The following is a 21,811-nucleotide window of genomic DNA, read 5'->3' as shown; positions in this document are numbered from 1 at the left end:
CGCCAGGACAGCGCGTCCGCCACCACGTTCAGGCGGCCCGGCCGAAACTCGACGGCAAAGTCGTAGCCGAACAGCTTGGAGACCCACTGATGTTGTGGCAGGGTGGAGAGGCGCTGGTCGAAGAGAAACTTGAGCGCATAGTGATCTGTGCGCACGACGAAGCGACGCCCCCAAAGATATGGCCTCCAGTGTCGAACAGCTTGCACCAATCCAATGAGTTCCCGCTCGTACGCCGCGAGCTTCATGTGCCGTGACGAGAATGGCCGGCTGAAGAATGCTATAGCGCCCGTGCCTTGGTGCAGCACAGCGCCGAAGCCCGATCCAGAAGCATCGCAATCCACCGTGAAGGGTACCCCGAAGTCCGGCAACTGGAGAACCTGCGCTGCAGCCAGCGCATGTTTCAATGCCGTGAACGCCGCTGCTGCCGCCTCCGACTAGATGAAGGCGTCCTTGCGCAGGAGCTGCGTGAGGGGCACAGCGATGGCGCCGAAATCCTTGATGAAGCGGCGGTAGTAGCCCGCCAACCCGAGGAAGCCACGGAGACCCCGCGCTGAACGTGGCTGAGGCCACGACGTCACTGCCTCCACCTTGGAGTGGTCCATGGCCACCCTATCAGCGGAGATGATGTGTCCCAGGTACGTGACGGAGGGCGCGGCGAACGAACACTTGCTGCGCTTGACGCACAACTGCTGTTCCCGCAGCACTGTGAGGACGGCCTTGACATGCTGGAGATGCGCCGTCCACGAAGGGCTGTAGATTAGAATGTCATCGAAGAAGACCAACATGAACTTACGGAGGTAGAGCTGAAGGACTGTGTTCATGAGGCTCTGGAATGTTGCGGGTGCGTTGGTCAGGCCGAACGGCATGACCAAAAACTCGAAGTGGCCGTTCGGCCTGACCAAAAACTCGAAGTGGCCATGATGTGTGCGGAAGGCCGTCTTCTCCACGTCATCCGCATGCATCCGAACTTGATGGTAGCCCGAACGGAGATCCAATTTGGTGAAGAATCTGGCGCCTTTGAGTTCATCCAGGAGCTCTGATACCAGATTGTTATGGATGGCGTTGGGGTTGTTGGGATCGAGAGGAGCGAGTTGAGGGAAGTGGCGGCGATGTGCGTGCTACAGTACCCGCAGCGCTACAGTATCCGTGGGTACTGTTCACGTGGTGGTGGCGGCGGCTAGGGCTAGGGGCGCAGGGGGAGGCCGGGATTTCCTTCTAATCTCTTGCTTGATTCTAGATTGATACATCTCCTCTCATTATATAGAGAGGTCTGACTTGGCCCTAAGCAAGCGACTAATTAACCCTAATGGACTAAGGCCCAATAGGCCCTTGACTCCTCTAACACTACACCCCACCTGGATATGCAGCTCGTCCTCGAGCTGCAATCTAACGATGACACTAACGATGCCTCCACTAGACACAAACCAAACACATAAAAATAAGACTTTTACATCTCGGCTTATTTTATTGACCTGAAGAAGACTACGACTCTTTATTTTTGAATCCTGAAGATACGGCGGGCACCCTCCGCTTGCTGGACCAGCACGTGTGTAGCCACCTGGATCCCATGGAGACCATCGGAATGAGAGGGGTGCACGGGTATGGCCACCTAGAATTAGTGGCAACAACAACCAGCGGAGACGTGCTCGTGGCGGACGGTGGCGGAATGCGATGGCGCTAGGCAGTGCGTCCCCGCCGGTGACAAGGAGGAAAGCTGCTCCCATATCGCCGGTGCCGCAGAGTTGGAGTCCGCCGCCCACGAAAAAAACACCATGCTTGCGCCTGAAGACAACAGCAGTTTGGGGCGGTTGCTGGTGGCCGTCCGACCAGGCGAGGTCGACCGACCATGCTAGGTCGCGCTCCCCTATGCTGAGGTCGACCGCCGTCAAGGTCGCCTCGTGCATAGGTGAGCGCATCTTCTGCAGCCGCCGGCGCGCTAGGAGGCCACGCGCCGCAGCCTGCAGCCGCACCGCCGCAAACACCTTGCAGGCACTTGCCCGCGCAATTGCCTTCCTCTCCGTGAGCTGCAAGGCTGCTGCTGTAGGGACGACTGGACGCCGCCGCTTGAAGATGGGGTGTTGTCGTCCCTGCCGGCGCGCTAGGAGGCAATGCGCCACCGCCTGCAGCTGCGCCGCCGATGCCTGGATGCCATCCACGCCCCCGTAGAAGACTCCATCGCTGTCCTGCTGTGGCGGCACGGGGCTGGGGGTGGTGAACAACGGGATCAGTGAAGGAGAGGTGGAAAGCAGCGCGGGACTGCTGCTCTCCTCGGCGGTCAAGAGTCCGTTGGACGGTTGCGGCGGCCAGCTGACCGGCTGCGGGAAAGGGCTGGGCGCCGAACTCGCATGCAGGGCGGTCAGGGTCGCCTGCATGGCCGCCATGGCCGCCTGCATGGCCGTCATGCCGCGGGCGATCGCAGCCACGTCGGTGGCCAAAGATTCCAACGTCAGGGGCGCTCCCGAGGATGCGGACGACAACCCCGACGCGGCCAACGGCGCTGGCGCTGATGGCAGGTGGTGGACATGATCGAACTACATGATCGAACCAGAGATCTCTGATACCAACACGAACGGACCGGCGGTAATCCCTGGGGCTCAGCGAAGAGGTCCTCGAAAGACTGCAGCAAACGTTCCATCAGAGCCGACCCATCTTGGCGCAGTGTATGGAGGCGCTGAGTTGATTGAACATCGCGCCGTGTCGAGCCGATGCCGCGCCAGAACACGCGACAGCCGTTGCGCGAGAACGGCATACACAAATCATCGAAGTCCCAGAGGATGGGTCCCAACGTCCTCAGGAAGGTGACGCCGAGGACCATGTCATAGCCGTCAATTGGGATCGAGTAGCAGTCGATGGAGAAGTGTTCGTCGGTGATGCGAATGGTGACGTCCTTTGCGAGGCCGCGGCAGGCCACACGGTCCCCGTTGGCGACGATGACCCTGGCGCCCGGGCAGGGATGGAACTGAAGGCCAACGCGCCGGGCGACATCGCCGCGCACAAAATTATGCATGGAGCCTGAATCCAAGAGCGCGACAATCTGGTCATTGCCCATCTGGATATAGAGCTGCATGGTGTCCTCAGTTCGAATGCCCGTAATGGCGTTGAGCGAGATCATGGGGGCATCGGGGTCGAATGGTGGCTGGCTCGCTGCTACAGGTGCCGCTGGCTCCTCATCGGTATCCGCTGGTTCCTCGACGATGTAGTCTGATGCCTCTAGATAAAAAAGTCGGGCGCACTTGTGGCCGCGGACGTACTGCTCATCGCAGTTATAGCAGAGGCCCTGTTTGCGACGTTCATCCATCTCCCCCGATCTCCCTGGGACCCTGCCGACGCAGTAAGTGCTGGTGCCGTCCCCGCATTGCGGCGAGACAGGCGGCCCGACGACGCTGGCAGAGCGAGCTGTGCAGGCATATTCCGCCGCTCGTATGCGCGTGCCAGGCGCATGGCCCGCTGGAGATCTTGCGGGTCGTGGAGCTCGACGTCGACGCGGATGTGGTCCGGAAGTCCCCCGGTGAATAGCTGAGCCTGCTGGTGCGGCGAGAGGCGACCGGCGTGCGCCATCCGCGCCTGAAACGCATCTAGGTAGGCATCCACCGATGATGTGAAGGGTAGGCGTGCCAAGTCCGCCAAGTGATTGGTACTGAGCGGGGGTCCGAAGCGTTGATGGCACAGCCGCTTGAACTCTTCCCAATCGGGCCGGCCGGCGTCGCGTTCCAGGATTGTGTACCACATCTGGGCTGTGCCAGTGAGGTGGTAGGACGCAAGCCAGACCCAATCCGCTTGCCGAGTTTGCTGGCCGCGGAAAAATTGCTCACACTTGAGCAGCCAGCCAAGCGGATCCTCCTTGCCGTCGTAGGTGGGGAAGGACAGCTTATGGTACCGGGGGACAGCAGGACCCTCCGGCTCCGGCGGTAGATGAGGCAGTGGCGGCAGCGTGTGCATCGCGTTCGAAGGTGGCGGTGCAGCGATCCTGGCGCCTTGCATGATGGATGACAGGGAAGGCACGGGCGACGGCGAGTGTGGAAAAGGAATCTGGGTGATGGAAAGCCCCGCAGATGGAGGCTGCGGCGGGAGGGACAGGGCACCGGTGGTGGTGACCCCCGTGGTCGGCACTGGCGGTGCGGAGAACGGGAGTTCCAAGATGGCCGGCCCCGAGGCAGGCAACGCCTGAATGCCGCCGTAGCCCGACAGCCCGTACTAGAGAACCGGGGGCCCCGAAGATGAGGGCTGGCGCTCCACCGCTGCAAGACGCAAAGATATGTCCCCCATCTGACGTTGAAGACCTCGGCGGGGAATGCTGGGGCTGCGGGTGTTGGGCTGAGCAGCGACGCGGTGGTGGCCACAATTGGCGCGGAGGTGGTGAGCACAGGGAGGCCGGTGGTGGTGACAGTGGCAGCGGCAGTGGTTGGAGCGGCGGCGGCGGTGGATGACCCAGGACCAGACATGGCTGATACCAGGTTGTTGGAGCTTAGGGATCTAAGAGAGTAGGGGTGGAAGACGAGAGGTCTGGGCTTGAAACCCCGGCGACGAACTGGCGGCGCCGTGCTCGGCGCCTGGCTGGAAGCTTGGTGACAATAGGAGAGCGTGAACAGTAACGCCTGAGGGCCCAAGGTGAGATAAACTCAATCTCAGGCTATCCTTTATTCCTTTAGATTGTTTGATACTTATAACAACTCAATAACAAACCTTTCCTAAATCTAAGGGCTGACAGCCCTAACTCAACAAACTCCAAACCAACTAGGACTCTTAATAACTAACTCCTATAGACCCAGCTGGGGCCCAAACTGGCTCCCACGCCTTGCCCTGGTGGCTGGCCGCACCCTAGTGCCTGGCCCGGCCCCTGCTACCTTAGCCACTCATCTTGTTACGGCGGTGGTACACCTTTCCCACCATAACATAACACCACGATACAAGTTTGTAGATCTACATATCAAAGTTTGAGAGTTAGGAACTCAGATGACGCCATCATAAAAACATGGGAGATCAAATATAAAATTCGAGAGTTTAGACCTGGATGACACCGTCGTGCAAGTTTAGGAACTGCTTGTGAATTTTACTCTATTGTTTAAAAAAAATTAAAGCAGGATTAATTTGCAAAAGTTAAGCCACGAAATATAAATATGTATAGTACAAGTATCCATATAATAATGGATACGATTTCACCTTCCAGCAAGTTTAAGTGTTTTCAACTTTTCATCAATGTCAACTTGTTTCTTTTCTGTGGGTAACAAGATTGTCACGTTTGGTAACCTTGAACCTGCATCACTAAGAAATGTTAGAACAGAAAAACTAATGTAAATCATACATGAGTACAAAATTCTCCATTTTCTTATTGGTGTTCCAGCCTGTGAGGATATCACAGGATAACCATTTAGTTAGTTACAAGAAATCATAGAACCATGCACATGTGACTAAAAACCATGTCTACTGTGTTCGGATAATTCAATTGACCGAAATAACAGTCAGTAGTTATAGTCAGAAAAAATATCCAGATTATATTTGTCTGCTCGCCTTATCAGGAAATGGCCAATAATCTATATTTATATAGTTTACAATCTAAACAAAATTCACAGGAGCACAAATAATCCATAGACCCTCCATATTTATTGTTTCACACCATTTGTCCAATGTCGGTGGTGCAAAGCATGAATACTTTTTCTTGATTCACTAGAAAATAGAAGCATTAACACACTATTTGATTTTTTTTTTAAAAATAATCTAGCATTCACCTGCAGCCAGTCGATGCTTCAAAGATCTTAATGTTCTAAGAAGAGATACCTGCAAAATAAAAAATATATATACATAAGACATGCTATCAGCTGCATAAATTGCCTCAACCCCAGCAACAACACAAGTCCATACCACATACTCAAAACTGGAAAAAACAAACACATATACTTCTGTCCTCTACGTGATTGGTCCAGAAACTTTAGCCAAATCTCCATGCCATCAGCAGCATGCAACAGATCCATAATTTTAATACAGGGGCTTGCTTTTATATTTTAGATTCCTGAATATCAATGTTTTTATAAACTCTTGATGAGAAAATTCTGAAATAAATAACATGAAAAATGCCAGATTGTTGTGAAAGACGACTCGCAGGAGGCCATAGGAAATCACGGTTAGATTAAAGCAACTTGTGTTGATCTAATGGCTACAAACTTTTGATGGCGTGGCTAGAAGGCATCTAGGCAACGGGCATGACCAGTGCAGCAGAAATCACCACAAAGAAAAATCTAAAAGTGAACCTACAGTAAGCTAACATCTAAGGAGCTGTTTGAGATCGCTCCCAGCTCTCAATTTGTATTGAAAATTACTCCTAGGCAGCAAAACGAGTAAAGCACAACTAGATTCTGGTGGGGATGTGACATGAATTGCTTCTCCATTTACACTGTGAGCTAAGGGGTGAAAGCGGTACGAGAAAATCTGATACCGTTTTCCGTATTATGATACCATTTACGACCGTTTCTGTTTTTATCAAAAGATGAAAGTTGACATTTTTTTTTTATTTTAGCACAACCATTTTTTGAGCTTTTTCCATTAGTTATTTTGATAGAAACAGGAAGTCTCAATTCTGTATTATTGTACTGTTTCCAACCATTTTCATCCCTAGCTGGGAGCTAAATAGACCCGCTCATATTCAATCACCACCAGAATCACTTCCCAACTACTCCCCACCCTGCGCCCCCACCATAAGCACTCCAACTCAAAAAATATCCTAAAATACAGAAACAAGAAAAAGGACACATCGATGTGTCCTTGAATTGCATTCAGATACAGTTTCGCTTATGTGGCATGTTCCAATCAGCAATAGTACCTCGGCTGTGTAGATCTTTAACTTTCTAGCATCAATAAGAATTCAGGTCTCTTTCATGGAAATACTTCCAACTGCTCCTAATGAAGCAGCCTCCTGTGACAAGAAGCCATGCAACTTTCATTAACCTGCATATGTTGAAACAGAGCCATTTTTAATTAAAGATAGCATAATTACCTCCAGTATAGAAAAAGCTCGAATGTCATATTCACCGAATCCTTCGAAATGTGAATTTATATTTGGGTGTTGTGGAATATCACAACTTATTCCCATGTTTTCAATGAAACTACTCTTCAGAGAAGAGCCATGAGGAAGCCTAAGGCACCCCAACACTTGAGATAAAACATCACTTGAGGGTAGTAGCCCAGCTGAAACTGCCTCACGATACACCATAACTGCTGAGGAAGTCCTACAGAAAATACAAATATGACTTAGAAAGAACATTGTAAAGATTTTTTATATAATGAAGAACATTGTAAAGTAATTATTGTAGAGAATTAAGGAACACCTCACACCAGTTAAGGGAGGGGTGACTTTCATATATATAGTCAAGATACAACTTGGAGTACAAGTAAAGTACATACATATCTCTAGACTATGCATATCCCTAATAGCCGCCCACAGTCACAGCCACTAAACAACTGTACAAGTAGTCCCTTAGTCATGATGTCCATGAACTGATGTCCAGAGGGGACATGTAGCACTCGAACACAGACGAAGTGGATGTCAGTCTCAATGTGCTTCGTGTGACGATAATGATAGATATATTAGGCAAGTGTATATTAGCCAAGTATATAATAGGCAACGGCACAAATCAGTGTGATTAGCACCTGCTATGTAAAGCATGTACATGCCTGTTATACCCTGCCATATTGGTTATATATATGAATGTCACCCCCCCATGTTGGGCGTGTGGTGTTTCCCATTTCTCTGTCATTCCACATGGCATCAGAGACCGCGTGATCAATCTGATCCCGGACCTTCTGCTTCCGCCCCTTTCTCCTCTCCACCTTTTCCCGCCGGCTGACCTCTGCAGCCGCCGTCCACACCATGTCTGTCACCGCCAACGGCTCACCGCCGGCTGTGCTCGTCCACCCCTACACCGCCGTCAATGTGAAGACTCACATCCCGGTGGTTCTGGAGATGAAGAATCCCAACTTCACCAAGTGGGCTTCCTTCTTCAAGTCTCTGTGTGGGAAATTCGGTCTCCTCCCACACATCAGTGAGTCTGCTGACCCCCCCGCCAACGATCCATCGTGGCCCATTGCTGAGTGCACTGTCCGCGGTTGGATCCTCAACACCGTCGACGACTCGGTTCTTGATCTCGCCATCACCGACGAGAACCAAACCGCCCGCGAGCTGTGGGTGGAAATTGAAGCCCTGTTCCGCTCCAACCGCGCACCCCGGGCCGTCTTCCTGCTTGAGGAGTTTCACTCCCTCAAGCAGGGCGACTCGACGATCGACGAGTACTGCCAGAAGATCAAGGTCAAGGCCGCCGCCCTCCGGGATGTCGGCGAAACCATCGACGACAAGCAGCTCGTCCTCAGTCTCCTCCGCGGCCTCAATCCGCGCTTCAGCGCCACCGCCGACGACATCGCCAACGCCACCGTGCTGCCCTCCTTTCCCAGGGCGCGCGAGATGCTCTCCCTCAAGGAACTGCGCCTCGCCAACGATGAGAAGACCACGGCGGCCTCCGCTATGGTAGCCGCCTCCGGCTCTAGCTGCACCTCTGCCGAGTGCCATTCCTCCACTTCCAGCGCTCCCTCTGCCCCTTCCAAGGGTCCAGGGGGCGGCAAGAAAGGCAAGGGCGGCAAGAAGGGTCCCTGGCGCGGCCAGGGTGGCTGGCAGCAGGGCGGCGGCGCTGCCTGGCAGCAGGGCGGCGGTGGCGGTCAGCAACACGGGGGCAACCGCCCCATGGTGCCCTGGTTCTGCTACACCCCCTGGGCCCCCCAGGGCGGTCCTCCTCCACATGGCGACTGGCTGCAGGGCCCTCGCCCTGGCTTGCAACACCCCAATGCCCAGGGCGGGCGTCACCAGGGGCTCATGGGCACCAACCCGCAGGCGCACTTCGCTGCACCTCCACCAACACCGATGTGGGATCAAGCCGGCCTCATTGCCGCCTTGAACCAAATGGCGCTCCAGAACTCTGGCTGGGTCATGGACTCCGGCGCCACCTCCCACATGCACAACTCGGATGGTATACTTCTATCTCGTCATCCCTCCTCCTCTTCTTCCATCACTGTCGGCAACGGGCATCAGTTGCCTGTGTCCTGTTCTGGTCACTCCACTTTACCTGGCCGCACCTCCCCCTTCTCTCTTCGCAATGTTCTTGTTGTCCCCTCCTTAGTGCGCAACTTACTTTCAGTTCGCCAATTCACTCGTGACAACCATTGCACTATCGAATTTGACGCGTTTGGTTTCTCTGTTAAGGACCTGCAGACCCGACGCGTGATTATTCGCTCCAATAGCTCCGACGGCCTCTACACCGTCCCCGCCACGCCACAGGCCAACCTCGCCACCTCCACTGACCTATGGCACCATCGTCTTGGTCATCCAGGGGCTGCCACTCTAGATTTGCTTAGGAACAATAATTCCATTTCCTGTAATAAATCAGCTCCTACTTTATGTCATCCATGTCAACTTGGCAAGCATGTGCGGCTGCCCTTTGGTAATTCCAGTTCAGTTTCATCTCTCCCCTTTGAGCTTGTACACTGTGATGTTTGGACGTCCCCGGTCGCTAGCATTTCTGGTGCGCAGTACTATCTTGTCATCCTAGATGATTTCACACATTATTGCTGGACGTTCCCCCTCGTCCGCAAATCTGAGGTAGCCACTCACATCATTAATTTTTGCGCCTACGTCCACACACAGTTTAGCCTTCCTGTCAAAGCTGTACAAGCTGATAATGGCACTGAGTTCATCAATACTGCCCTCACCACCTTCTTTGCCTCCAGCGGTATTCACCTACGCCTCTCTTGCCCTTACACCTCCCCTCAAAACGGGAAGGCTGAACGCATCATCCGTTCTCTGAACGATATATGCCGCACCCTCCTCATCCACGCTCACATGCCACCCAAATACTGGGCCGAGGCGCTCACCACAGCCACCTATCTCCTCAACAGGCGCCCCAGCTCAGCCATTCACCATAAAGTCCCCTATGAGCAACTCTACCAGCAGCCACCAGATTACACTATTCTTCGTGTATTCGGTTGTCTATGCTATCCTAACCTCACCGCTACCTCCAAACACAAGTTGGCCCCCCGCTCCACCGCTTGTGTCTTCCTTGGTTATCCCTCTTCCCATAAGGGCTACCGGTGTCTCGACCTAACGACACGACGGATCATCATTTCCCGTCATGTTGTATTCGCCGAGACGACATTTCCATTTCAATCTGACTCCACCAGTGCGCTGCCAAGCTCTCTGGATTTTCTTGCAGGAACACCAGCGCCGGTGCCACGCGCAGCAGCGGTCGCTCCGTCGCAACCCGACGCTGAGCAGCCGCGTCATCGAGCTCATCTGGAGGAGCTCGCTGAGGACCCGGCCATCCTCCAGATTGGCCCGGTTCTTCCACCTGCACCGGTCGCTCCCCCACCCCTTCGGGTCTACACCCGGCGCCGCACGGCACCAGCTGTTTCCGAACAGCCGGCCCCGGCTCCAGCCGTGGCAGCTGTTCCAGCCATGGCGGCTGCTCCGGCTGTGGTGGCTGCTCCGCCACTGCCACCACCACTGCCTCCGAACCGACCTGTGACGCGCCTCCAGACAGGTTCCCTCAGGCCTGTCGATCGGTACGGGTTCCCTCCAGCAGCTCACGTCGCCACCGGCTCCACTGCCTCGCCCATTCCGCGCGACTACAGGGGGGGTCTTGCTGATTCCCAGTGGCGTGCAGCCATGGCTGAGTACAAGGCCCTTGTCGACAACAACACCTGGCGCCTCGTTCCTCGTCCTCCTGGCGCCAATGTGGTCACCGGCAAGTGGATTTTCCGGCACAAATTCCACTCCGATGGCACCTTGGCTCGGCATAAAGCTCGCTGGGTCGTCCGCGGCTTCACCCAGCGTCACGGCGTCGACTACGACGAGACGTTCAGCCCCGTCGTCAAGCCGGCCACTATTCGGGTCGTCCTCAGCATCGCCGCATCTCGCCAGTGGCCTATCCATCAGTTGGATGTGAAGAACGCTTTTCTTCATGGCCACCTGCATGAGACGGTCTACTGTCAGCAGCCCCCCGGCTTCGTCGACCCAGCACGACCCGAAGCCGTCTGCCTCCTCCAGCGCTCCCTCTACGGCCTCAAGCAGGCCCCTCGAGCGTGGCACCAACGCTTCGCCACGTTTCTCCGACAGCTCGGCTTCGTCGCCTCTGCCACCGATGCCTCCCTCTTCATCTACTCCGAGGGCAGCTCCTCCGCCTACTTGTTGCTGTACGTCGACGACATCGTCCTCACGGCTTCCTCGGCCGCTCTGCTTCGACGTATCATCGCCCGCCTTCACTCTGAGTTCGCCATGATGGACCTCGGGGAACTACATCACTTCCTGGGTATATCCGTCACTCGCTCCTCCGACGGCCTCTTCCTCAGCCAGCGGCAGTACGCCGTGGACCTCCTCCAGAAGGCGGGCATGGCCGAGTGTCACTCGACATCGACACCTGTTGACTCTCGTGCCAAGCTCTCTGCCTCGGCGGGCGCTCCTGTCGCTGATCCCGCCGCGTACCGGAGTCTCGCCGGCTCTCTCCAGTACCTGACGCTTACTCGCCCCGACCTGGCCTATGCTGTACAGCAAGTGTGCCTCTTCATGCATGACCCGCGCGAAGCTCACCTCGCGCTGATCAAGCGCATCCTTCGATATGTGAAGGGCACACTGTCGGCTGGTCTCCACATCGGCACTGGGCCAGTCGACAAGCTGATTGCATACTCCGATGCTGACTGGGCCGGGTGCCCAGACTCCCGCCGCTCTACATTAGGCTTCTGCGTCTTCCTCGGCGACAGTCTGGTGTCCTGGTCTTCAAAACGGCAGACCACGGTGTCCCGGTCCAGTGCGGAGGCCGAGTACCGGGCTGTTGCTCACGTGGTTGCCGAGTGCTGTTGGCTTCGACAACTCCTTCAGGAACTTCATGTTCCCTTGAAGGTTGCCACAGTTGTCTACTGTGACAACGTCAGCGCTGTCTACATGACAGCCAACCCGGTCCACCACCGCCGTACCAAGCACATCGAGATTGACATCCACTTCGTCCGTGAGAAGGTGGCTCTCGGCGAGGTTCGAGTTCTCCATGTGCCGTCACGTTTTCAGTTCGCTGACATCATGACAAAGGGGTTGCCGGTTCAGCTGTTTGACGAATTTCGGTCCAGTCTCTGCATCCGGAATCCTGACGCTTCGACTGCGGGCGGCTGATAGATATATTAGGCAAGTGTATATTAGCCAAGTATATAATAGGCAACGGCACAAATCAGTGTGATTAGCACCTGCTATGTAAAGCATGTACATGCCTGTTATACCCTGCCATATTGGCTATATATATGAATGTCACCCCCCCATGTTGGGCGTGTGGTGTTTCCCATTTCTCTGTCATTCCACAGATAATGAACCGGATTGGAGGTCATATAGACTGCCCTGACGTTGTCACAATAGACAACCATTGTTGAAGGAATCGGGACGTGAAGCTCCTGATGCAACTGTCGCAGCCAGCAGCACTCGGCAACTGCATATGCAACAGCCCGATACTCAGCCTCTACACTGGAATGGGACATTGTAGTCTGCCGCTTTGAAGACCAGGAGACCAAGTTGTCGGCGAGGAAGATGCAGAAGCCCGAAGTAGAACCAAGAAGATGCAGAAGCACGAAGTAGAACTAGGAGTCCGGGCAACCTGCCCAGTCAGCGTTGGAGTAGGCAGTGATGGATGACACACCACCAGTGGCTAGGTGGAGACCGGCGTCCAGGGTGCCCTTCACATAGCGTAGAATGCACTTGATCAGGGCAAGATGTGGCTCTCGTGGGTCGTGCATGAAGAGGCAGACTTGCTGAATGGCGATGTGGCTCTCGTGGGTCTTGCATGAAAAGGCAAACTTGCTTAACGGCGTAGGCGAGGTCAGTCCGAGTCAGCGTGAGGTACCACAGAGCACCAGCCAGACTCCGCTACTCCGAGGGGTCAGCAACGGGGTCGCCTTCAGTAGCAGACAGCTTGGACCGGGAATCAACCGGAGTTGTTGTGCGGTGACACTTAGCCATGCCGGCCCACTAGAGTAGATCGATGGCATACTGTCGCTGCGATTGGAGCAAGCCATCGGCGGAGCACGTGACGGAGATGTCGAGAAAGTGGAGAGTGCCAAGGTGTTGTGGCTTAGGGACCGGAGAGCGTAGGGGTGAGAGACGGAGGGCCTGGGCTTGGAACCCCAGCTATGAACGAGAGACGCCGTGCTCGGCGGCTGGCTGGAGACGCCTAGAGGGCAGCGACAATAGAGAGATCGTATACAGTAACACCCGAGGGCCCAAGGTGAGTTAAACTCAATCCCAGGCTAAATCTATTCCATCATAAGAGTCCCATACTTATACAAGTAAATCTTTAACTAACTTAACTCTAACTCAATCTAAATAACAAACTCAAGAGATAAGTATCCTAAATTTTAGGACTTGCTAACCAACTAGTCCACCGACCCAACCGGGCTACTAGCCATGGTGTCTGCGCCCATAGACCTTACCGGTCATAACATCTCTCCCCTCCTTTGGAAACAGCTCGTCCTCGAGCTGAAACGAAGGAAAGGTAGCACGGAACTCCTCCACGGGCTCCCACGTAGCGTCATCTTCCGTCATGTTCTCCCACTGCACCAGCACATGCCACACACCGCGACGCAGCTGAGAACGAAGCACTCGTGTAGGATGATGAAGCAGTCGGCCCTGATGGAGAGGAGGAAGCGCTGGTGTAGTTGATGGCGAGGTTCCCCGAAACGGCTTGAGCACCCCAACATGGAACACATCATGAATCCGAGCTTCCTCCGGAAGACGTAGGCGATATGCCACTTCGCCAATGCGTTCAATAACCTGAAATGGACCAGCAAACCGTGGACTAAGCTTGCAACGAAAACCCAGCACCAGGGATTGCGCCGGCCGATGCAGAAGGCGCAAGAAAACCCAATCGTCAATGTTGAACTGAAGAGGGCGGTGGTGAGCATCATAGTGCCGTTTGGCATACTCCTGAGCATGCAGCAACCGATCCTGAACATCAGCGAGAAAGGCGTCACGGTCGCAGAGAAGCTTGTCCACCGTGGCTGTACTTGCCGAGCCGGCAGTGTAGGGCAGCAGTGGCGGTGGCGGCCGGCCATACACCACCTCAAACGGCGTCGTCCGCAGGGAGGAGTGGAACAAAGTGTTGTAACAATATTCAGCCCAAGGCAGCCACTAAAGCCAAGAACGAGGACGATCACCTGTGAGACACCTCAGATAAATAGCAATGGTGCGATTGACCACCTCAGACTGTCCATCGGTTTGTGGATGAAAAGTTGTGCTCATCTTTAGTTTGACCCCAGCGAGCTTGAAGAGATCGCGCCACACATGCCCTGTAAACACTGGATCGCGGTCACTCACAATGGACGCCGAAAAACCATGAAGTTTGACAATCCCGTCAAAGAACACACCGGCGACCGACGCTACTGTGTATGGGTGACTGAGCGGAAGAAAATGTGCCTGCTTGGAAAATCTGTCAACCACCGTTAAAATCACACTCTTCCCATGCACACGAGGTAGCCCTTCCACGAAATCCATGGATATGTCCGACAAAACTTGCGAGGGGACTTCTAGCGGCTGAAGGAGGTCGGCCTGGTGTAGATGGTTGGTTTTATTCCGCTGACACGTGAGACACGAACTCACAAAGTCCCGAACAATGCGACGATCATGGTCGATCACGAACTCCTGCCGAAGCCTCTGCAGCGTCTTCTGTGTTCCTTCATGACCAGCCCCGTGAGCCATCTGGAGAACAGCGGGGAGGACTGAAGACGTTGCTGGGACAAAAACGCGGGCGCCGCGCATGATGAGACCCTCAGCAATGCGCCAAGGCTCACCACGTTTAGCCACAATGGAGTCGCGCAGCGCTCGCAGGTCTTCGTCCAGCTGCAGTTCGCGGCGTAGGTCGTCGAATAACTGAAATGACGGAGCCGAGATGGCCTGGAGCAGCAGTTCGCCCGCCTCCCGCCGAGACAATGCATCGGCAACGACATTGAGAGCTCCCGGCCTGTATTCAATCGTGAAATCATACCCAAAGAGCTTACTAACCCACTGATGTTGGGGAACCGTAGATAGCCGTTGATCCAACAAAAACTTCAATGCATAATGATCTGTGCGCACAATGAACTGTCGGCCCGACAAATAGGGGCGCCAGTGCCGCACAGCTTGGACAAGACCGATAAGCTCCCTCTCATATGTGGCTAACTTGTGGTGCCTCGCTGTGAAAGGTCTACTGAAAAATGCCAGAGCCCCAGCGCCTTGATGGAGGACTGCGCCAAATCCAGAACCCGATGCATCACAATCAACCATGAACGTTTTGTCCCAATCAGGTAGTTGTAGAACCGGTGCACTGGACAGGGCCTTCTTGAGGGCGTTGAAGGCGTCCATGGCTGCTGTAGACCACAGGAACGCCTCCTTCTTGAGAAGTGCAGTCAAGGGGGCAGCCACCGAGCCGTAATCTTTGATGAACCGACGATAGTACCCGACGAGACCTAGGAATCCCCGGAGCGCCCGCACGTTGCCGGGTTGAGGCCATGTGTTGACTGACGCGACCTTCTCCTGATCCATTGCTACACCGGCTGCGGAGATGACATGTCCCAAGTACTGTACCGCCGACATTGCAAAGTCGCATTTAGATCGTTTCAGCCGCAATTGATGGTCACGAAGGGCAGTCAAGACTGCGTTGATGTGCTGTAGATGTGTCGACCAAGAGGGGCTATAAATCAAGATGTCGTCAAAAAACACAAGGACAAACTTACGGAGGAATGGCCGGAGCACTGTGTTCATGAGACTTTGGAATGTTGCCGGTGCATTGGACAGTCCAAAAGGCATCACTAAGAACTCGAAATGACCCTCATGAGTCCGGAAAGCAGTCTTCTCAATGTCATCAGCATGCATACGAACTTGGTGGTACCCTGAGCGCAAGTCCAGCTTGGAGAAAAACCGGGCCCCATGAAGCTCATCCAGTAATTCTTCGACCACCGGGATAGGAAATTTGTCCTTAATGGTGAGTTTGTTCAAGGCACGGTAATCAACACAAAACCTCCAGGAGCCGTCATGTTTCTTGACAAGTAACACAGGAGCAGAGAATGCTGAAGTGCTCGGGCGGATCATCCCCATCTACAACATCGCAGCACACTGTGCCTCCAGTTCATCTTTCTGGAGTTGGGGATATCTGTAGGGCCGCACAGCCACTGGCACCGCATTTGGCACGAGGTGAATGCAGTGATCACAGTGTCGAGCAGGCGGCAATCCTTCGGGTGTAACGAACACATCCTCAAATGAGTGGAGCAGCTTGTGGAGCAAGGCTGTTCCTGTGGTGCTGCCCGCGTCCTGGAGAGCATAGAGCCATCGAGTGGACTGCACATCATAGCGGGTTGAGCCGATACCGCGCCAGAAAACACGCCGATCAGCCTTGTTGAAAGCCATGCACAAGTCATCAAAATCCCACAATATCGGTCCGAGAGTGCGCAAAAAGTTGACACCGAGAACCATATCCCACCGGTCCAACGGAATCGTATAGCAGTCCACTGAGAAGGCCTCTTCGGCAATGCGTATGCCGACGTCGCGCGCGAGCCCTCGGCACTCGACACGGTCACCATTGGCGACAGTGACCCCGGCACCTGGGCACCAATCAAAGTGGATGCCCACGCGTCGTGCGACGTCCCCGTTGATGAATGTGTGAGTGGAACCTGAGTCGAGGAGCGCTACGCACTGTACATTGCCCACTTGCACATAAACTTGCATAGTATCCTCGGTCCTGATCCCTGCGATGGCTGATAATGATATGGTGGGTTTGTCTTGGCCGACTGCTGTCGGTTGGTCTTCGTCATCGGACTCTGGCTCCTCCACCGTATAATCGGTCACTTCAAGGTAAAACAGACGCGGACACTTGTGTCCTTGCACATATGGTTCATCACAGTTGTAACACAAGCCCAATTTGCGGCGATCTGCCATCTCCGCCGGTGTGAGGCGCTTGAATGGCCGGCTTGGGGAGGAGGCCGCGGCTGCTGCTGATGGTATAGCACCCCCTGGCTGTCCAGCCAGAATTCGCCGAGGAGGCTGACTGGGTGGTGCTAGTAGCGCGAGGGCCGCTGACGTATGGCGGCGTTCATAAGCCCGAGCCAGGCGCATGGCGCGGTGTAAATCCTGGGGGTCATGGAGCTCCACGTCAACCCGGAGATACTCCGGAAGTCCGCCGGTGAACAGTTGCGCTTGTTGTAGCGGCGCCAGATGTCCCGCGTGCGCCAAGCGCACCTGGAAAGCTTCCATGTAAGCATTGACGGAGGCACCGAACGGTAGTCGAGCGAGGTCTGCAAGATGGTTGGTGGACACTGCCGGTCCAAAACGTTGGTGGCAGAGCAAGCGGAAATCAGTCCAAGATGGGCGGCCGGAGTCTCGTTCCAACACATAATACCACTGCTGTGCTGATCCCGTCATGTGGAAGGACGCGAGCCAAACCTTGTCCGCCTCACTAGTAAGCTGGCCGCGGAAGAAGGATTCGCAACGGTTTAGCCATCCGAGCGGGTCTTCTTTGCCGTCGTAAGTGGGAAAGGACAACTTGTGGAACCTGGGAACGCCCTAGCTATCCCCCTGTCCCTCATGGTGATGTCGCGGTTCATGCACCACCGTCGCAGAAGAGTAGATCGGCCCGTTCAGGATGGAGGACAACGACGGTACCGGCGACAGTGATGACGGAAACGGAATCGACTGAATCGGAAGTCCCGTCGAAGATGGCTGCGAGGTAACGCCAGCCGCTGTGGGCACCGGAGGTGGCGCCGTGGGCCGTGGAAGTGACTGTGAAGGCATCTCAGAGACTACCGGCTCTGACGCCGGGAAAGCCCCATAGCCCGGCATGCCATATTGGAGGAGCGGCGCGGTGGAGTACGGCAGGAGCGGTGTTGTCGAAGGACCAGGGCGGCTCTCGACCGTCGCCAAGCGCAGGGACATCTCCGCCATCTGTCGCTGCATGCCGTGGAACATGTCGCCCATCTGCCGCTGCATGGTCACCAAGGCGGCCAAGGAATCCGCAAGGTTCGATGGTGCAGGGGGTGGTGGTAGGGAACCCGACGTGACGAGGGACGTGGACAGCGGTGGCGTGGTGGAAACGGTGGTGGCCGTCGCCGCGGCAGCGGCAGCAGCACCGGAGGAAGCCATGGTCTCTGATACCAGATTGTTGTGGCTTAGGGATCGGAGAGCGTAGGGGTGAGAGACGGAGGGCCTGGGCTTGGAACCCCGGCGATGAACGGGAGACGCCGTCCTCGGCGGCTGGCTGGAGACGCCTGGAGGGCAGCGACAATAGAGAGATCGTGAACAGTAACGCCCGAGGGCCCAAGGTGAGTTAAACTCAATCCCGGGCTAAATCTATTCCATCATAAGAGTCCCATACTTATACAAGTAAATCTTTAACTAACTTAACTCTAACTCAATCTAAATAACAAACTCAAGAGATAAGTATCCTAGATTTTAGGACTTGCTAACCAACTGGTCCAACGACCCAACCGGGCTACTAGCCCTGGTGTCTGCGCCCATAGACCTTACCAGTCATAACACAAGGTCTGTCATGGCGAACTCAGAGCTGAGATGATCGGTGATGCACAGCATTAGAACAATAGAGGATGTCGTCGGTACAATGTCATCGATGAGTAGATAGGCGACATCATCTCGATCTTTATAAATAAAGAGAGAAGTGTCGGACTTCCACCACGGAGAAGCCATGCTTGCAGATGTAGTTGGCCAGCACGAATGGTGGCCGGCTTGACAACTACTCCCTCTGTCCCCCTTTCTCTGTCGTTCTGGGAGCAAAAGTAAATGTCTAGATTCACTCAATCATCAATGCACCTGTACTCAGTGTATGGCCAGGTTTAGATAACTATTGCTGCATATGGTTAAGAGCAAAAACGACTTACATATAGGGACAGAGGGAGTAGACTGAAGGTCTCGTCGTAGTCGACGTCGTCCTACTGAGAGAAGCCTCGAACAACCCATCAAGCCTTGTGGTGGCAAGAGAATCTTATGTTCAAAAAAAAGAATTAGAGAATCTTAGAATTGGATAGTATATACTTTTATTTGTTACAAAAGGCCAATTGTAAAACTCATGCCCATAAAAAATAAACTATCAGAAAAGGTAATTTACCTTCTTCATATCAAGCAGTCCATTTTGTTCCATGCTTTCTAACAAATCCATGCAGTCCTTCAACCTGAAAATACCAAATAGATGTTTAAACCAGAAAATTTGCATCATCAGAAATTAACACTGTGTATAGAGTTAACTGGAGCTCCAGGCACAGAAGTGTCACAATGATTATCCATAAAATATGTTACCTTCCATCAATTAAGAAACTATTGTATATCCTCAAGTAATCTAATGTATCCTTTGTGCCCTTCGATCCCCCTCTCTTTACTGGAGCGAAGTTATCTGGATTCTCCTTGTTTAGTATGTTAGAAATGTTCCAGCCACCATCATGGCCCTTCACAGCTTTCACTTGTTTACTCACTGGAACTTCCCTTAAGCATGCAACTGGAGCAAAGCATCCTGAATATAGAGTATGCTTCAGAGGAAATGGGCCAACATCATTCCAGGGGAGATATGAAAAATAAATAAATTATTTCAGCAGACTAAGTACCAAGAAGAATACATGAATTCAAAAGTAAAACCTGCTGGCAAATAAGAGCTCCCTGCATTAGAGTTGGTGAATTCAATCACTTTCCCAGGTTCAAGTAAATTGCGGTAGCTGGCCAGGGGAACAAAATTAAGATGATCTTCTTCTACTATTTCAAAGGATGAAAAGGATGTAAAATCAAGATGTTCCTCTTGATCACTCTGAGGGCATCCAACTAAATTAGCATCCTTGGTATCCATTTGCTTATCATTATGACCTTGACTATTTTGTGCCTTTCTTTTGTCCTGAAAGGGATAAAAACTGATATGGTAGCCCAGCTACCCGGCCTGTTCTGTTAGATAAATACTTGGATTTATCTTGCCCTTGCGATACAGAATGTGGCATCACAGGAAGACTTGTATCCTTTTCTATGGAACTATTTGCAGTTGGAATTGAGCAACTAACTTCTTCAGGTCTAGAAATATATAACGGTAAATCTGGAGATATCCAAGGAATAATTACAGAATAAGCCTGTGTTTCTTTATGTACAGTGTTTGCACAGGGAAAATTACCAGCCTTGGGATGCATTTCATCAACAGATATTCTTCCAGAAACACAAGGCTCTGAAAGCCAGTGACTATACTGAGTTAGCTGTGCTTCCAAATTACTGTCATACATTGCTTTTGATGGACCAAGGGCCTTATTTACAATAATTTTGCCATGTTCATGTAAAACCTGCGAAATTAGAAGATCGATCCGAGTTAGCAAATAGTTTCTGTAATGTAATGCTCAAAAACTGATGTAGCGTTCCGTTAGCACAATTCTCAAAAAAAAAAGGAAAGGGAGAGAGTTTAAAAGGCAGAAAACACTATGTTGCAAAATCAATTCAAGCAACTCTGCCTCCAGACTATATAACATTAACTAAATAATTGTGCAAAAAGCATTAATCCACGAAATCGCTACTACAAGTTCACCTCCGGGAAATCCCCGTGCCTCGCACTGCGCCACCGCAACCATATCAGCTGCAGAGCGGTGAGGAGAGCGACCGCCCGCCGCCAAGCTAACGAGCGAGGCCCCGCCCAGCAGCACTTCCGCCTGCTCTGGGCTTGACGCGCAGCAGGTTGTCCTACAGCGGGCGCGGGAGCCGGGGCCCAGCAGCGGCGGCTGGAGCAAAAGGCCACCCCCACCCCAAATCACGAAGCCGTGGCGGCGGCCAGAGGGACGGCGAAGAGGGAGGTGGAGGAAGCGCGGCGGGGCAGCCAGCAGCGGGAGGAGCGCTGCAGGGGCGGAAGCGTAGGAGGCGGCGGAGGCCTCCATTGCCGGGGAGGAGTGGCCGAGTGAGTGAGGTTACGATGATGATGACGACGATGAAACGTTGGTAAAGTGTATATATGGCTCAAGCTCGTGGAATTACTAGGGGAAGCTCCGTCAACAAGTTAAACATTTTAAACTTTAAGTAAAATTATATTAAAAAATACTAACATTCGTAAGACAAAATAAGTATTATTAAATTAGTAACAGAATGTATTTTTATAATAAATTATTTAAAACATAAATGTTAATACTATTTACTATAAATTTAGTAAAATTTGAACTAGTTTGCTGGTACTGTTCATATAATTACATTCTTTTACGAATAGAGGTAGTATTTTTAGTTAATACTAGCAAATGTGCCCGTGCGTTACAACAAAAGTCACTTTTTCTCGAGACTCCAAGAACGACCGTGGGACTTAGGGTCATTTGATTTATAACCACAACTTTTCACATTATAAGTTAGTCACTTTATAGTTTTTTTAAGGTAGTTGTTCGGTTCACTGTTAGAACTACGGTGTGCCACACTTTCTTAGCATTGTTCTCTCATGTCATAGTCTCATTTTTTGTCAAACTTTTATAGCAAGTATGGCTTTGATTTTGCTTGCCACACTTGGATCACGTTAGGTTCGGCTTGTCTATGCCCACCATGCAATGCGGTATGCATCTATGGTGGTGTGTCACGGTACCAAAAATCATGAATCCAAATCAAATCCCACGGTCCATGGCATGATGTGGGGAGAAAATCACCGCAACCATGACACATTTGCATCATTGTCACCTTTGCAACTAATGTCATGTTCGGCTGCTCGTATAAGCCGACTTATCAGCTATGGTACAGTATTTTTCTCTCCTAACAAATTAGCCGTACAAATCAGCACAA

General features: G+C 52.9%; 1 protein-coding gene and 1 pseudogene across 1 annotated transcript; both read right to left on the bottom strand.

The window, feature by feature from the left end:
• Window positions 1-1,046: 1,046 nt before the first annotated feature.
• LOC136526579 (uncharacterized) lies at window positions 1,047-20,960 on the bottom strand (annotated as a pseudogene).
• Window positions 18,888-20,934, bottom strand: LOC136536764 (uncharacterized). Its single transcript, XM_066528950.1, has 7 exons — window positions 20,611-20,934; window positions 20,190-20,352; window positions 20,011-20,114; window positions 19,673-19,922; window positions 19,340-19,550; window positions 19,152-19,215; window positions 18,888-18,893 (listed from the first exon to the last, which is right to left on the bottom strand). The coding sequence occupies exons 1-7, from the start codon at window positions 20,932-20,934 to the stop codon at window positions 18,888-18,890; spliced, it is 1,122 nt and encodes a 373-aa protein (XP_066385047.1).
• Window positions 20,961-21,811: the final 851 nt, after the last annotated feature.

This window comes from Miscanthus floridulus, chromosome 2, assembly GCF_019320115.1.
Source record: "Miscanthus floridulus cultivar M001 chromosome 2, ASM1932011v1, whole genome shotgun sequence".
NCBI classification, from domain to species: Eukaryota; Viridiplantae; Streptophyta; class Magnoliopsida; order Poales; family Poaceae; genus Miscanthus; species Miscanthus floridulus.
Note: the sequence above shows the minus strand (reverse complement) of the source record. Positions and strands in the feature narration are given on the sequence as shown.